Here is an 18216-nt window from a genome sequence, read left to right as displayed (position 1 = left end):
GAGAGAATAAGAATGGGAATCGGAATATGATTTAGATGCCGACTCTTCATCCCAAAAAAAAAGGGTATTCCAGTCATTACACAATAAAAAATGTAAGAAACCAACTTTGAAAGTGATATAAAAAACAAAAGATAGATGCAAGAGCCCTCTTTATGCAAGGGCCGATAAGGGCCCTTGAATAGATCCACGTCATTTTTAAAGTCAGTTGAGAAACTGAATTCGGTTACGCTTAATGACGTGGATGTAATCAAGGGCCCTTCTTTAGCCCTTCATAAAGAGGGCCCTTGCATCTATCATTCCTTAAAAAAAAGAGAAATAATATCAGTACAACCATATTTTGATATTTTCCCTAAACCATTTTGTCTTTAGTGTTTAAATGACTCAAAAGGCTATTACGTTTCCCAAATAGCTCACAGGACTCAGGAGCCAATTTAAAGAAGAAAAGACAGATGGGTTTGTGCAAATATCAAAATAAAGTTGTGCTGATAATATTCCCCCTAAAAAAACTGTAGTATAAAAATCCAATCCGAGTACCCGACCAACAAACGTACCTCCGCATTAACCAGCTATTTGAGGGCTATTTTTGGTATTTAAAATGGTACTTTTTCCTATACGCGTATCTAAAATATCTTAAAAACTAGCTTTGACCGTCTCTCTCTCTCTCTCTCGCTTCGCTTCTACGCCTTTTCCCCTTCTAAGTTTGTGTTGTTGCAAGTCTTCTGACACTTTCCGATATCTTCCTCTGTATTTAACGTTACTAGTAGAGGACTCGTACTTGACGGCTCAGATCTTCTCATTTCTTCATCGTACGGCTACGTCGAGCTTATCGGTATCTTCTACGTAAGGTAAGCAAAAAAAAAAAAAAAAAAAAACGGAAATGTATTAAAAGATTGCCTTTTTAACGCTTCTTATCACATTCATCTCCCCCTTTCTTTTCCTGCTTCCTCTTCAAGGTACTGTTCAATCAATTTCCTTTTTTTTTTCTTTTACATTGTTATTGTTGATAATGATTTTATAAGTAGCATTTAATCATGATTTCTGTTTGTTTGATCCGTGAATTGTTTCTGTTTATTTCCTTCAATTGTTTGTACTTGAAATTTTATCCTTTTTTTTTTTTTTTTTTTTTTTAAAGTCAATGATTTAAAGGAGGATTTGATGTATTTGAAATTTTTTATTTTTTCTCAATGTTCATATGGAATTAGATATAGATTTGAATAGGTTTCCAATTTATATGAAGTATATACATCCAATATATGAAGAAACATATTCATTTTGATTTTGGTGTTACTATTGATAAGGAATGAAATTTCCATTAATATAAAGATTACACTAGAAAGATATCAGTCTAATCTAAAGCAGTTGCCTAATCTAATCCAACTACTTAATCTAACCCAATCAAATCAAATCTTAGAAGATTCTCTAATAAGTATTGGCATAAGTGATTTTCTTTTTTGCTTTTTTGAGCTTTTGATTTATTGATTGCTTTGGGAAGTTAAATTGTTGTTGTTTGGTTATGAATGAAAATCCTTTTTCTTGTGGTTTAATTTTTCTCTTATTTTTTTAATTGCGTGTGAACCGTGGTATTCGTAGTTTGGTATGGATTTAATCTGCTTGTAGATGCAATCTATATTATTATTTTCAAATTTCACTGTAGTGGATTTTGCTAGTTTTTTTCTCTTGATCTGAGTTTATATGGAGATGTCAAATTGTTTTTGAGCAAAGAAACATAAGCATGTGACTCGTCGCCAAATTTCGTTGGGTTGTTGAAAATTATCATGTTGAATTTGATGGATGTGATGAAATTTCCCGAAATAAACACAAGATGTGATTCTCCCATGGAGTGGAATTAATCACCACTTTCAGGATGAACTGAATTGTGTGGGCTACAAAATGCCACAGATTTGGTCCTGATGGGGTGACAACTTAAGGTGAACTTCCTTAAAAGGCCCCCTGGTGTCAAGTGAGAATCCTACACCCATGTCCGGTCAATCCAACACTATGGATTGCATATGTGATTCCACATGCTAGAGCTAGGTAAATATAGAAAATATCAGTAGGCCTATGTTCTTTTGTTGGTCGCTTATTGGATTGCATATCACATTAAAGATCAGCTTATGGATTTGACGGGATGTTGGGGCTGAATATTCACCACGTTTATTCCCTTCACTTGGCAGCAGAAAAATCTATGGTTTACCTTCTCCAATGTTTATCCACATCAAATTTGAGGGTTCTTCTTTGGTATCCATAGAATTTGTTAGACCTTCACAAGATTTGTGCTGAGCATTTTAGAGTGGATTCCAGTGGTAACTGGTACTTCTGGATCTCGGTGGATCCCTTTGTTCTTATTACTGTTGGACTTCATCTAGAGAAAGGTTTCCTACAATTGGTTTGTTTAGTATTGAAAGGATATTGGGGTTTAGAAGGTAAATTAAGTTGTTTATTAGATTAAAAGCGTCCCAATTGATCTTCCTGATTTGCTTTGCCAACAGTCTTTTATGCATATATTCCTCAAATGTTGCTTATGTTTGCCCAGTTATTTTCCAATTTAAAGTGGAATGAACTTTTTTAAAAGTGATGTCCTTTTATGCTACTAACATTATTACATAGTTTTAATTCAGTGAAAGTTGCCTTTGCATTTATTCTAGTGTGTTCTATTAGCATGACTTCATCTTTTAGTGTATTAGTCCTGTAACTAACTATCAAATACTTATCCATTACTATATAACTGCTGCCTCATCATTTTCTTGGGTTGTAGCGTTTTCTTGTTTTTCTATTCACTAAAAAGAACATTTTTCTATTCCCCTAAGTCATATGGATCAATTAGTTTGCACATGACAATTATTTACCAACTTTTATACTGAGCATATGTTATCAGTGATCTGTTGTGCAATGGCTAAATTTGTCTATTTTCACGCTCTATAATCGACAATTTTTCTGCTCAGTTTTAAAAAATTATCCTTTAATATTTGCAGGGAGAAAGTTGTCTATTCTTGAGTGCTTGACCCATGGAGCCTAATGGTCACAAAAGATTGAGGAAAAGGGAACATATTGTTCAAGAAAACAGTGATTCGGAATTATCAAATGATGTTGACCAATTTGACCCTTGGACAGCATGGGCGTACAAGCCTCGTACCATTTCCTTTCTACTTATTGGTGCATGCCTGCTTATGTGAGTTCTTGTGCTCCTGAAGTAGTTTAGTTCTAGTATACATATTTTTTACTGGCCTAAGATTGGGACTTCATATTTTTTATATTTCTTTAGGAATTATGAGTACTATTTCATGTTGGATTTTATGTTCAAGCATGTAGAGAATATCAATGTTTGCATGCATAATTTTTTTAAATGTTTTTTTCTTATCTGCAATGAACTTCATAGGAAATTCATAAGCAAGTATAAAAGGCAAAGGAAGCCATGGCAGACCACAATGGACAGGACTGAGGAATAACATTTTCCTCGCACCTGATACTGTACCAATACCAAATATTATCCGTGAATGTGGGATATTTGAGAAAATTGAAGTCATGAAGTCATGAATCTCATCAAAATCTTTGACTAGGGAAACAATATGGTTTGCAAACTTCAGTGAGCCATATGGTGATGAGTGGCAGTCTCTTCAATATAGATAATGGAAACCCCAATGCTTTTTTGGTAGATAAGCTGGGATTGAACCTCCGATCTCCAGGTTGAAGAACAAAGCCTTGACCATTGAGCTAGAGGTTCAATCCCATAACCCCAAAAGCTGACCCAATGTACACTTTGAGCCCAACTTGAAGGCCTTCAACTTCTGGCATGCTTCCTATTTCTCCACCCTTAACGTCACATCCGAGGCTTCCCTTTCTATCAACATTTATGTGCCTAGTTAGGAGAGGAGCCCAAAGGTCCCGTTGGCTTTTGGGCACTGGTTAACTTTTGCACTTCCTTCTGTTTGAAGCACAACTGCAGTTTGCTTAAGCCCCAAAAACAAGTTTAGCATAACCTATTGCTCTTCCTATAATGCCCATCATTTTTTAGATAAAAAATGCCTCTTGCTCCTAATTCTTTCTTTCTCCTAATCAATTTATGTAATAGAAATACAGAAAGTTAGTGAAATGACACTCATTTGTAGAGAGTGATTCCCCCACTCCATAACTGGTTTAGAGGGGAGGAGTGCTTTCTATGGAGGATGTCACATTTTTTTAGACTTTAGTTCAGAGAGAGCTCCTCCTTTGGAATCCATAGAAGCTGCTTGAGAGAGAGAGAGAGAGCTCCTCCTTTGGAATCCATAGAAGCTGCTTGACATGTCACCACTCTATATCTAAGCACATACAGGTGCAGGTTCACTGCCCATACACAAAACCAGACTTATGTCATTCATGCTCGTGTATTACTAATTTAGTCGACATTTGACAATAAGCTCTAGGACATTGAGGAATGATGCGAGGCAAGGTCACCTTATAAGGAAATAAGGATTGTACCAAATTTTGACAATAAACTTGTGTTAGTCATTTATAAGGAAATAAGGATTGTGATTCAAAATAGTGATTGGCGATAACTGACTAATCGAAGGGCTTCAATGAAATTCCATTCGTTGATGTATGGAAGTTTTAGCATTGTACCAAATTTTTATTATTATACCTGTAAAGATGATAGTTTGTTATAAATGAACTAGTTGAACTGATGCATGATATGCTTTCAGATGGGCAAGTGGAGCCCTTGATCCAGAAAATACTTCGTCTGGTGATCTTGTTACCTCTGTTAAGAGGTATCTTTCTTGTTTATTAGTACTTCATGGGTACTATGATAGAAAATATCTTTATATATGCTTCTTGAATTTTCATATATATGATACAAATCAATGTTGCTTGCTTTTATAGGGGAGTCTGGGCAATGATTGCTGTCTTTCTCGCTTATTGTTTGCTTCAAGCACCTTCAACGTAAGTATAAAAACCTTGTTGTTCAGAATCTAGTTTATTTTATTCCATCCCTTCTGTCACGTGAATGAAAAACATACATATCTTAAGAGATTCTTAGCTACAGTTTGGAACATAGTCTACATTTGTTAGATGTCTCAGATACAAATACTAGTACTTTACTATTAAGCATTATAGTTTTTTCTTGTACTTTATGTTGAATGACTCAATGGAAACTTTTCACGACTTTCCAGTAGAGAACAAATGTTTACTATAAAATCGGGTCGGGTTTGGATTGATTCCAATTCATTTTTTAGCAAGAGCTCAACCTGACCAGACCCAAATTGCACCCCTAACTTCTGGGCATCAAAGCTCCAAGAACTAGGATTGGGTATTAGTTTTACAAGGACTTGTGATTCTTCCCTATGGGTTCTACATCAAGCAATGGGTGGCCTGAGTTGCTTGGGCCCAAAATTTGCCTTGTAATTGGCCTGTCTTGGACCCAGCTGGGACTCATTCATTTTTTGAAAAAAATGCCCATATATAGGCCAATACTACCCCTTGTACTTACTTCGGTGCAAGAATCATTTTCTGCAGTAGATACTTAGTGAATAGAGATATTATTGTTCAAATTCTTTAAGTATGTTAATACCTGTAACTGTATTTTTCAGGGTACTTATTAGGCCACACCCTGCAATTTGGCGTTTAGTTCATGGAACGGCGGTTGTTTACCTTGTTGCCCTTACATTTTTGCTTTTTCAGGTTGGTTTTCTTCTCTCCCTAAATCTCTCTCTCTCTCTCTCTCTGTATATTTTTATTATATATATATATATATATATATATATATATATATATATATATATGTGTGTGTGTGTGTGTGTGTGTGTGTGTGTGTGTGTGTGTGTGTGTGGCTACTGATTTGTGCACTACCATGTTTGCACAGGCACATGTGCGCGTGCATGTGTGTGGATATTGTGTAATGTGTGTCAAATGAAATAACCTGGTTCATGATTAGCTTTTGTGTAGATATTGTGTAAGTATTTCAGAGAACAAAAAATTCCAATCTTGTTCAAAATCATGTTAAGACGAGGAGTGTATTGGCGTTTAATTTTTTCTTCAGGATCCTTCGCTCTGCAGTGTTTGCCATGACCAAATAATTTTATGTTCTATACCATATGTACTGGCTGTCATATTGCAAGCGTCTGATTTCATTGACATTCTTACTCTCCAAGATATGAATCCTATATTATTTTTGTTCTAGTTTTTGGTACCTCAAGAGCTTTGCCATGCATTTTTTGCATGTAGGGTAGATAATTTATCAGCTAATTCATTTTCTTTTCCCAGAAGCGTGATGATGCACGGCAGTTCATGAAATTTCTCCATCCTGACCTTGGCGTCGGTATTGCGTTTGAACTTTACAATATATTATCTCCTTAGTTTTGTAGATGCATGAATAGCTCATTATCACTGATTTAAGACAAAAATCAATCTTTACTTCTTTTTTCCATGAACTTTTTTTTGCAGAACTTCCTGAAAGATCGTATGGTTCTGATTGCCGCATTTATGTGCCAGAGAACCCCACGAACAGGTTTAAGAATGTTTATGTATGATGTCTTCGTGGACCATCCATCTAATTTTAATTTCTTTCGTATTCCATAATATTACATATTCGCCACAATATCAGGGAACAAGCTACTGATTTTGGATTTTATTCTTTTAGGAGACGTTGTTTGATGAATTTGTTCTAGCTCATATTTTTGGATGGTGGGGTAAGGCTATAATGATTCGTAATCAGCCCCTTTTATGGGTGCTATCAATTGGCTTCGAGTTAATGGAGGTCTGTTTCTTTCGAATAATTATGCTTTCAAGGCCTACTTGTACATATGATATTTGCTTTTCAGTTTTCAGTTTCTGAAACTGCATAAAATATTCATTTTAATGTTAATATTTTGCAGCTCACATTCCGCCACATGTTACCAAACTTCAACGAATGTTGGTGGGATAGTATTATTCTTGATATTTTAATCTGCAATTGGTTTGGTGAGACCCCAAAACTATTATTTTAATGCTCCATTTGTATGTTCATTTGTTTTAATCATTCCTTCCAGCATTGTAAGATTGCCATGCCTTTTGAAATATTAATATAATAAATTAATAATGAACTCAATAATGGAAATTCTGCAGACTGCGTCGTCATTTTAGTTCTTTCAGCGGCTTTTTGAATGCAGGGGAAAATTTTATTAGAATTTTTTCTCTGGAAAATGAATTTTCCAGCATTTGATTAACTTATTTTCTATGAATTTTTTTCCAAAATTAAAAAAATTCCTTTTTTTCTTGGAAATTACAAACCTACTAGACCATGGAATTCTTTTATGGAAAAAAATTCCGTAATTTTCCCCTAGATACAGATTCCCCCTCAGGAAAGGCTTTAATGAACCTCAGACTAGACTTTTGGTGTTCTACATCTACATGGGCTTCACAATGATGCTAACAGCTGAACTTGTAGATTCAAGGCAAGAAGTCTAGCATAGTCTTTCAATTGTTTCCCTTCTTCTTATTAATATGCAAAAAGAGTATTTGTTCATTCTTATTTCAGGCATTTAGCTTTGTAGCTAGTTCAATAATGTTACTTAAATTATTTTAAAAATTGCTAAGTTCCAATAATTTCTCGGAGATGCCCAAGTTCACCAGCCGTCACTTTGATTAGGAAAGTGCAGAAATTTCCTTGTTTTTCTTCAATAAATTGCCTTGTTTTTCTCCAATTGGATGGTCTGTTGTGTAGAAACTTTGGACTTCTCTTTTTTAAAGGCATCGATCTCTGTTTCTTGTCAGAATTTGGTGCCCAATTCTTTTGCAAGTGGTTAGCTCCGTTCTTTTCTCATGATTGTTTGCGATGCAACCGCAACCACCTATTCCATTTTCCAACTTGTAGTTCCCCTGCCACTTTGACTGACAACATTTATTGTCATTTTTCTGTTCTGGGTGGCGGTGGCTGCTGTAACTTTATTTTAGAATGCTCTCTGGTAAAGATTGAAATGTAAGGTGTTTTTTGTCTTTATTGTTGCCCAATGTCTCATTTTTCGCTTCATTGGTTTGATGTCACTCATAGGAACTCCTAGATCCTTCTATAATGTTGTCTAGAAAACAGTGTTTCAACTCGGTGTGTTACCTATGGGATAATTTGTCTGAAAATCCTTTTCCCACAAGCATGTTATTATTTGAGGTCCTTCCCTGTTTTTTTAGATTTTGTACTGATAGCTACTTTTTTTCCTTGTTCTTGTGTAATATGAGTGTATGAGCTCCGCCTTTGAATGATGAATAATCCTGACAAGTCATATCCATAATCAGTAATCCCAACTCTTGCACAGGCTAACTTTGTTTGGAGCTGGAACTAGAGCTCCACTAGTTTCTCATTAGTTTTAATATCTTATAAAACTGAGACAAACATAACTCCTTCTCTGAACACATTCTACTGTTTTCATTCTTGTTATGTGTTCAGAATGCTATTTTTCTATTTTTACTTTTCATTTCATCTTATTGATTTTAAGGATGTTATTTATTTTGTTTCCGCTTATCATTAATCGTTTCCTTTGATTAACAATGTAGGTATCTGGGCAGGAATGCACACAGTCCGGTACTTTGATGGGAGAACATATGAGTGGGTTGGTATAAGTCGTCAGCCAAATATCATTGGTAAAGTATGTTCTGTAACAAGCATCCTATATTTTTCTCTCACTATATTGATTAAGTACTACATTCTCGTCCAATGTTTCAATGTCAAACTTTACTTTTGGGCTCAACTGTCTGAAAACATTTTGCATGTGTGGAGTACTATGGAAGTATATGATTTTCCTAGTCATTTTATTAAGATATTGCAGTTTGAAATATTTTTTTGTAAAACATACCAACATTACTTGAATGGGATAAGCATATGAAGTGTTTGATTCTAGCAGATGAGGTGGAGATTCTACTTTCTTCAACATTCTTGAAATGGTTCTTTATCTTTTAGTTAAAATGACCATTTCTCAAAGTTGTCACACCAGTCACGTTCTGCTATGACTTGGTTCTGAAGCAAGCTGTAAATAACATGTCATATATGACAGTAGGGGAGTGTTCTAAATAAGAAACCGGAACCCAAAAAGAAACTAAAATGAATATAAATCAGTGTAGACAAAATTATAGAGATAATTGAAGAACTCCAAGAAACTATTATGTATTAATTTCTGCACCTCAGAATTTATATTGAGTTATATGCGCAAGTGATGTTCAGGCAAGCATTAGGTATAAAATTTAGAATGATTTGGTAGAATTCTAGGAATGAAATAGAATTTATGATGATGATGTTAGTAGCATGGATGGAAGTCATATATGTCAGTAGGGGAGTGTTCTAAATAAGAAACCAGAACCCAAAAAGAAACTAAAATGAATATAAATCAGTGTAGACAAAATTATAGAGATAATTGAAGAACTCCAAGAAACTATTATGTATTAATTTCTGCACCTCAGAATTTATAATGAATTATATGCATAAGTAATGTTTAGGCAAGCATTAGGTATAAAATTTAGAACGATTTGGTAGAATGCTAGGAATGAAATAGAATTTATGATGATGATGTTAGTAGCATGGATGGAAGATGTTGAAATTATAGAACGATTTGGTAGAATGCTAGGAATGAAATAGAATTTATGATGATGATGTTAGTAGCATGGATGGAAGATGTTGAAATTAGAAACTTCTTCTGTTAGTCTCTATGCCCTTTAGTGATGAATTTTTGACATAAATTCAGTTTTAAAATGGTTGTCAATCAAAGCAGTGTCTTTTTTATATAGGAAATTTGGTCGAGGAGTGGAAGTGGTCATTTTCTTGAGGCAGACTTGGGTGACCTTATTTTTTAGGATTGGGTTTTGGCTGCTGTTTAGCCAATTTTCTTGCAAGGATCAAATTCCTTTCTAATTGCTCTATATCCACTCCGGTTCATGTGGGGAAACTTGACAATTCTGAAATCTAGCAAAATTTATCAAAAAAATATTCTTAGACTTTATGGAGAGGCAAAAAAAAACTCAATTTGATAGTGTGTTGAGACCCGGTGTCTCTTTTAGAGACGGTTTTCTTTTTTGTAACTGTAATAAGCTTTATTAATAGAGAAATAAAAATAAAAATGAGGCAATGCAGTGGGGGCTGAGATTACACCACCTTACTGAATAGGACAGGAAACGCTTCTTTTGATGAGAAAATCAGCCTACTCATTAGCGTTTTGGGGGTGTGAGAAAAGGAAAAATGATGTGTGCTACATTAAAAAATCTCCCTAATCCCACTGCTGATGCCAGAGAATCTCTATGGACCCAGGGTCTCATTCCTTGTCCACGTGATAACTCTTGAGGCTTCACCCTCAACTAGAAGGGGACAGCCGCCATGATGAGAAACAATCAGCCGGATGCCTATTAAGAGAGCACAAATCTCTGCCTTATTGGAATTATTCCTACCAATCGTCCAAAAGAACACAAGGAATTCAACACCTATATGGTTCCCAGTGACATTACCAATGCCTGCGGATCCGGGTTGCCATATGAGACCGTCAAAATGGAGATTTAGCACGCTTGGTGGCAGGAGAATCTAATAGAGTGCTGAAAGAAACATTTGTAATAGAGCTGTTGCTTGTCTTAAACTCTTTAAGAGTGACCTTTATTTTGTAAAAGGTGCATCTTATATATTGCTGGAGGAGCAAATGTTGAGGTTGAATAAAATATATTTATGCTGAAGTGATTAATCTAAAACCAAGGATAAGCTTGCATAATCCGCAGGCAATTTCAAGAGTGCCTTCTAAAGAATTTCATTGGCATGCTTTATCAACATGATCTATCTAATATATTTTTTCATTTTATGTAACTTTTCATCCTCTGTGGAGGTCTTCTCAACTGGCTTTGTTTTCAAAACTATAAAATTCGTGCATCTTTACTATATATTGAAAATTTATACATCCAAATCCTACGACTTGGATTACGTGACTGTCTAGAGGATCAATTGCATACTTGTTATTTGTGATCCAGTGTACTATGATATCCAGATATGGACACGGGAGCAAAGATATGAATTGGAAATTTTCAAATCTAGGACACGGATACGGATATGGGTGTCCTATAAGAGATAAGACACAAGATATGTATAAATAAAATACAATAAAACTTTACTCAATGTAACTTAGAAGATGAAACCAGTACTAAATTTAAAATATCATATATAAGACTCACATACTCTATAACCCACAAGCACGTGACACTAACAAGAAAAAACATGCTATTAATTTGAAGAGAGTGACAAATGTTTGAAACATTGCAGTTATTTTTTACCAATAGCAATATTCATGAACTATCTGAGTATCATGTCTTTGTCGACAGGACACGTTGGGCTTACACAAGTATCCGGGTATCATGACCAGCTGGCATACATTACTGAGTGTCTCTTTGTTATAAAACATGTTGATCTGCAATGTTGATACAAACCTAGGGTCTGCAATGTTGATACAAATCTAGGGTTCGTAGATCATTTCTCGGAACTTTGGCGCACAAAAACTAGCTTCTTATTCAGAATATTACCAATTTACATTTCCAAATCGAAATAAATGGCACATAATAATCAAGCGTTCTCATTTTCACAAAAAATAAAATAAAAATCAAATGTTCTCTTGAAAAGGGAATCTGCCGTCAAAGAAAACTGAATCAGTGAAATAATGCTGTAGTCAATACATTATCTGGTGCAGTCCATACTTTGTTTGATCTTACAAATACACTATAATAGCCTCAGAATATTTTACATGAACTATACTGAAACTACTGTGTAAATTTGTTTAGAATTGTGTCAATCAAAATCCAGTACCTTATATATTTTTTATTTCCCTTTTGTTATCCTTAACTGACTTTTCCTTCCTGCCTACTGTTAAGGTGAAACGGACATTGGGCCAATTCACCCCTGCACATTGGGACAAAGATGAGTGGCACCCTCTGCTTGGTCCATGGCGGTTCATCCAAGTGCTCAGCCTTTGCGTTGTGTTTTTGACCGTGGAACTGAATACCTTCTTTCTCAAGTTCTGTCTTTGGGTTCCTCCTCGAAATCCTGTGATTGTTTATAGGTTGATCCTATGGTGGCTAATTGCAATACCAACCATTCGCGAATACAACTCATATTTACAGGATAGGTCTCTCTATCTCTCCCTCTCTTTCATGCATTTTGGATTTCCTTGGGGCAACTTTGGCAATTCCACTGCTCATGCACATTGATATTCTAGTTTTCATTGGTTTGCTTATTTTTTTCGAATGGCATTCATTGGTTTCTTATTTGCTTTGTGTTTCAGGAAACCAGTGAAAAAGGTGGGAGCATTTTGCTGGCTTTCCCTTGCCATATGCATAGTGGAACTCCTTATCTGTATCAAGTTTGGCCACGGTGAGTTATGAACAATATTGTTGTTTATCCAATTTTAATTAAGGTTAATGGCATCAACACTCTTTTTTTTTTATAATGGCACTCCACACTTAATTTACCACTTCCTGATTGGCTACTGAGGCCATCTTGGGAATTGTAACAGCCTTTAAAAGCATATTAGAAGAGTGCAAAGTAAAGAGTGCAGTGCCATTATTGAATCAAGGGAGTGTGGATATCAATTCCCTTAAATAACAGTAAGATGTTATCATCAGATATCTATTGGTGTTAAACGCTGTCTTATAGCATTTCATAACCTCAACTCTTGCCAGGCTTATTTCCCAATTCAATGCCTCCATGGTTGATAGTTTTCTGGGTATCAGTCGGGGTGGCTCTTGTGTTATTTCTGCTTGTCTGGTCATGGCAACTCCATCAAACATTGGGGAGAAAGAGGCTATGATTTTGCTTTTGTGCGGTACATTATTTTTGGCTTCTTACTGGATAATATCATGTACATATATATGATTTTCATGTTTTTATATGCTTACCCTGTCTCTGGATTTAGAAGAATGTGGTCTAGCATGTAGAGAATGTTATTTATTTCCTTTTAGGTAGCAGGAATCCTTGGTAGCCAAATTACTGTTACTGCAGAATCAGCAAATTTACTTGGATGTTACCTGGCTGATGAAAACCATAAATTCATTCTTCATTACAAACACTAAGCATTTCATTGATTTTTTCCATGTGAATCAATCTGATATTTGCTTGGTCTTTTGTTTAAATCTCTTTTTTAATGATAATGTATTTAGGACATTGAATGGAGCAGTCCTACTTAGAGCAAAATTTAGTTCTTTCAAATTTATTTTCTAGCGACACTTGCCATACATCTGTAGGTCCCAAGTGGCATCCATGCACGTTGTCATTTTTATTTTTTGGCACACAATCTAAAGATAATGGGGTGACCACCAAATCAACATTCTCAATTACCATCCATGTGTGGCACATAGGACCCCACAAGCAAGAAATCCTGTGCAAGGAACTTTGCCTTGGATGTGCACCGCCATTGAAAATCTCCACCTTGGAATCTTGCATGAATCTAACCTTCCTAATAAATTGAGGTTCTCCAACTAAATGTGGGCCATTGACTTTTGATTTTATTCACCATCAATTTCAAGCCACTGATTAAAGGTTAGTCTGAAGGGGGAGATTTGTTTGTCATGGTCTATCCCATAGTGGGGCTTACAAGATGAATGGTGTAAATCATTGAATAAATGTTCACCTGTCCTCTTGACTGTGTAATTTTCTTTGGCAACTATCGCCAGCCTTAGGAGTCCCTCTAGTTACTGTGCAATATAAAGGCATAGACAGTCAATATAAAGGAGCCCCACCATCTTCCAGGGACACAGACATACTTGCTTAGTGGGCCCTAAACCTCTAGACAATGGCTCCATTTTTTTTTTGAATGCTTATCTAGGCAATGCCTCCATTCATAAAAAAAACACTGGTAAATGGCATATAGACCAAATAGAGTTAAATGAAAATCGGTAGTAAAGTTAACAAAAAGTTTAGGTTAAAACTGTAATTTTAAAAACAATATAAGTGGAATGCAATGAAAATCAGTCTGAGAGATGTTTTGGAAAAGAAAATCTAAAATCGTAACTTTTTAGAGAACACAAGATTTTTTGTGATTAATTGGAAGAGCATTTTACTAATTAGGGACTTGTTGGAAAAAACCCTTTTTGTTTAAATGACAAAACAGTAGTAAATGGCATACACGCCAAAATACAGTGTATATCCCATTCAGCTCAACTAAAATGAAGATGAATACAGAATACACCCAATTCATCACTTGCAAGTTGCAACCATTACTTTAATAATGAATATTTGGCTGGTAAAGCCTTTTTGTGAAAGAAAATAGGATAATTCAAAACCACAGCCATTTTCCACCACGACCACCTGATCACAGCTTCTAACCTCTAAATTCGTCGCTTCTAAAATTTAAGCCTTCTTTTTTGTCTGCATTCCTTCCATTCACATACACCACCCACTTTTTTTATTTGGACACTTTCATGCAATAATGCAAAATAGGGATCTTTACAACTTGACGTCAGTGGAAATATTGAGCTGAATTGAAGAACCCAACTTGCTTAAACCCTTCTGCTAATTCTATATAATTCACTAAGTTGAAAATGGCTTGGTGGAGAGCTTCTTTCTCCATGTGGTCCTTCCTCTAACAATCTCTTCATTTTTGGACTCCCCTTTCATTTGGAGTAGATGTGTATACCTTAATGGCCATTTATCAAAGGAACCCAAGAGTCCATGGCCCCCAAGAATTTGTGGTGTCAAAGAAAATCCTCTGAGTAGATTCATATCATTTTCTTCTTCATGGATTGCACCTTCATCAGGTTCACAAAGGGACTGCACTATATCTGAACTTCCGCATTCCCTTCTGTATTCTAGAATGATACTAGAAAGTTGGTGACCCTCAAAAAACAAGTCAGGAATTGCCTGGAGAAGAAATAATTCAGATTATTTAGATTGACCCTAAGTTAGTGACTAATAACAATGTGTCTTTACAGCTTTTACCTCTAGCATCCATCTGACATACTTAACATTGTTGACATGGTGGTTCATATCCAAGTCAGTCCTCTTTGGCTGCAACATGCAAAATTGCATTATTTAGTGACCATAAAATAGAATCAATAAATGATATTTTGAGTGAAAATGAAAAAAGAATGTTGGTTGGAACCAATAAGATATAATTTTTACTTCTTTCTTGGAGGAATTCAAATTTATTTTAGTAATTGGAAATGAGAGTTGTAGCGAGAGGCAAAGTTCTGAAGAGTCCAAATGGTGACATAGAGTTCAAAAAAGTTATGTGCTTAGTAATAAAATTAACTCAATTGCGCACTTGAAAATTTCAAATCGTGTACTTGAAGAAAAGCTGATTAATCAGTCTACACAATCTTTTTGAACTTGAAAAACTCAATGGAGTATTCTTTTAGGTGGCGGTCTTTCTAAATATTTAATTGGTGTCTGAAAATGATACAGATGAATCACGAGTTGAAAGCTCTCTAACTTAATCACAAAGATTACTTTAGTACGAAGTTATGAAAGAGTAGTCCAATGTTTACCTTCAAGTCAGAATTTCCATACTTAGCCTTATCATCCAACTTGATGATTTTTTCTGTGATATCTTCTTGGATTGCTTGCCTGTTGATAAACCAAGGCGAAATCTCAGCTCTCACCTCCTCCGGCATTTTAGATAGGCGCCTTGTTTCTTGGTTCATCATCACCCAGGTACTGCACATGTTCAACTTCTTCAGAGATCAGCAGATGCCAAATAAAGTATCAGTAAGGAAAAACAAAGGCAGAATACATGTAATCAAGAGTAAAAAAAAAAGAAAAAGTACTCAAGAGTCATGCCTTGTCGCACGAACAAACACTTGCCCAGTCAAGTGACTTCGTATCAGCCAATCTCTTTGCATTCCATTCTTCCCCGATGCTCCTACCCATGTGTCGATCTCCAGTACTTCTCCCCTACAATTCCAGAAGTACATGGAGTTTGCAGGTTAGGGTTTTGGACATATGTTCAAGCTATATGAGAGTCTAGAAAAGAGTAGACAATGTGATGAAATGATTAGGTAGCATAGTTTTCATTTCCGTTCCGTTCTGAACAAAATACATGAATGTATTGGCCTTTGTTTTGGTCAATTTCGGATATTCTGGTTGTTCCAATTTGCTCTGGTCTATTCTGGTTTTTCCTTTTATATTTCCTTTACCGTTTTTTTCTAGAATGTTAATTGCCTTGAGGGCTTACTCAGTTGACTAAACCGTCTTCAAACAAATGAGGGAGTTTAACAATAAGGGAAGTGATATATCTGCCCCTTTTGATTACTTGGGACACCCAGCAGCAGTGTACATGCCAATCAGCCCCATTGAATCCTTCTGACGTGAAGTACATCAGCCCCTCTGCAATCATTGATACACTGCTGCTGGGTGTCCCAAGTAATCAAAAGGGGCGGATTTATCACTTCCCTAACAATAATATAAACCTTCTTTTTAGGTGGATTATAAATAAATAGTAGGTCTAACAAAATATGTAGTTATATTTCGCTTTAGTTTTTTCTATTTGTTCTCATCTTTCTATTTTTTATTCTAAATTTGAAAATTTGTGACACATCTTTTTTGAAATGGAACACAAAGATGAGCAGAGTTCTGAAACATTCCATTCCAAAAGAAAAACGAGATGCTCGTTAGAATTGAATTGAGAACCAGAAGACTTGTATAAGTTTACAGACAAAAAACAACAATTATGATGATGATGATGATGGAATTCACCAGATGGGATAGCTATCAACTTGGACGTGCATTCTTGTTACAACCCATATGAGGTTATTTCTCATCATGCCATGGGTTGCGCCGAATCCATCGCCGAGGAGACCCGACATCCATACATGGTTCAAGGCAGTTTCCTACATGCTCAGAATAACCAAAGAATAAAAGATTTGCATAGGAAACTAAACATAGGAGATGACAACGTGAACATAAAATACCCCAGAACATAAGTATAGGAGATGACAACATGGACATAAAATACCCTACTATTACAAAGCTCTTTTAAAATTTCTCTCTCTATATGGATAGATTTGATCACCATTTCATTATCTGATGAATCTAAAGATAAGAACAAGAGATAACAACAAGAGCTAGAAGATTACCTGAAGAAGATTAAGGATAGTCTCTAAGGTTGCAGTCTTATCAGCCCCAACTTCGTAGGACCGTACCACGACGGTCTGTCCATAGCCAACACCACCTTCAATGATGAGCCCTTGTCGGAAAGGATCAACGAGTTGCTTCTTTGTCGGGATATTTTGACGATCTGTTTTGGTGTCGGCATAGCCGGTTTCAATTAGAGGCGCAACGGAAGTGAAAGTACCATTGGCAGAGGCGCCAACTGACTGGTTTAGGCCATCAACTTTGGTTGTAGTTACACTACTACCATTTATTTTGATAGAGTTCATTTTCTGTTTGTGGTTTGTTGGGTCATTTTCTCTTGTAGAGGAGCATTTGGGAGGATATAACAAGGCATGGGAGGAGAGAGATGCCATTGCAAAAGAGAGAAGAAAGGAAGGAATTGAAAAGGGGAGATGGGTAAGGTGATGTTCTTATAGGTGTGGTAAGAGTTGTTTGAAGGTGGCGGAGGGGTCAAGGGATCTTTAGTGGAAAGACAAAAGGAGGTTATTTTTTTGTCATAGAAAGATGAGTTGTTCAAGGTCTTGTGTTGTTGAGAGAATGGGGTTTCTAATGAGGAAGCCTAGGAACCACCGATAGGTGTTTGGACAAAAAAAGGGGTTAGTTTTGGCCTTGGCTGTGGGAAGAACAAAGATGTACGTGGGGATGGTGGCGCTGAAGGGAAGACATCAGTTCCTTTCTCATGTTCTATGTGCTTGGATTTGGACTTTTCCTAAATAATGTCTACATGCATAATTTTTTAGAAAATACAGTGGGGGCCCCACTTCATTAGATGATCTAAACCATTCCTTTGTTGAACTATAACATAAATAGGCCCTGCCTCGAAAATCATCTAACCCACCTCTGCAATCAGAGGGTTAGGATCTTCCTGCCGAGATGATTTTTCGGGTCCGGCTAATTTATATTATGGTACATGTAATAAGCAGGATTAGCACGGACCAGAGAATGAGAACATGGTTTTAAATTTCGGTTTCGGTACCGGTTTCTGACGCCTGAAATCTGACAAAATCAAAGAAGCCATTTTTTAATCCCGCCTGAAATTTCGGGCAAAATTCAAGGAAATATTAAATAATGAATAAAATATAATTTTTCCTAAAATTTCGGTCCAAAATTGCAGGAAACCGAAATTTCGATCGAAATTAAAATTTCGGCGAAAT

At 35.9% G+C, this 18216-nt stretch overlaps 2 protein-coding genes across 3 annotated transcripts; one reads left to right on the top strand and one right to left on the bottom strand.

Annotated features, from left to right (window-relative positions):
- Positions 1-657: 657 nt before the first annotated feature.
- LOC143854806 (CDP-diacylglycerol--serine O-phosphatidyltransferase 1-like) lies at positions 658-13071 on the top strand. 2 transcript variants are annotated; one of them, XM_077364913.1, is made up of 13 exons: positions 658-845; positions 2973-3169; positions 4677-4742; positions 4855-4914; positions 5562-5652; positions 6235-6289; positions 6415-6494; positions 6611-6727; positions 6846-6930; positions 8497-8588; positions 11830-12083; positions 12240-12328; positions 12637-13071. In XM_077364913.1, the coding sequence occupies exons 2-13, from the start codon at positions 3006-3008 to the stop codon at positions 12762-12764; spliced, it is 1281 nt and encodes a 426-aa protein (XP_077221028.1). In that variant the 5' UTR covers positions 658-845; positions 2973-3005; the 3' UTR covers positions 12765-13071. The 2 variants fall into 2 exon arrangements, with proteins under 2 accessions (XP_077221028.1, XP_077221029.1); XM_077364914.1 differs by lacking the exon at positions 658-845 and adding an exon at positions 853-953.
- Positions 13072-14275: 1204 nt separating this feature from the next.
- LOC143854853 (palmitoyl-acyl carrier protein thioesterase, chloroplastic-like) lies at positions 14276-17415 on the bottom strand. The gene is made up of 6 exons (XM_077364962.1): positions 17026-17415; positions 16646-16779; positions 15731-15844; positions 15439-15607; positions 14891-14959; positions 14276-14812 (listed from the first exon to the last, which is right to left on the bottom strand). The coding sequence occupies exons 1-6, from the start codon at positions 17413-17415 to the stop codon at positions 14483-14485; spliced, it is 1206 nt and encodes a 401-aa protein (XP_077221077.1). The 3' UTR covers positions 14276-14482.
- Between the last annotated feature and the right edge of the window lie 801 nt (positions 17416-18216).

Source organism: Tasmannia lanceolata, unplaced genomic scaffold, assembly GCF_043159265.1.
Source record: "Tasmannia lanceolata isolate RefF3 unplaced genomic scaffold, GAP_Taslan_0.1 ptg000020l, whole genome shotgun sequence".
Classification (NCBI taxonomy): Eukaryota; Viridiplantae; Streptophyta; class Magnoliopsida; order Canellales; family Winteraceae; genus Tasmannia; species Tasmannia lanceolata.
The sequence above is the reverse complement of the archived record's forward strand: the minus strand, read 5'-3'. Positions and strand labels throughout refer to the sequence as shown.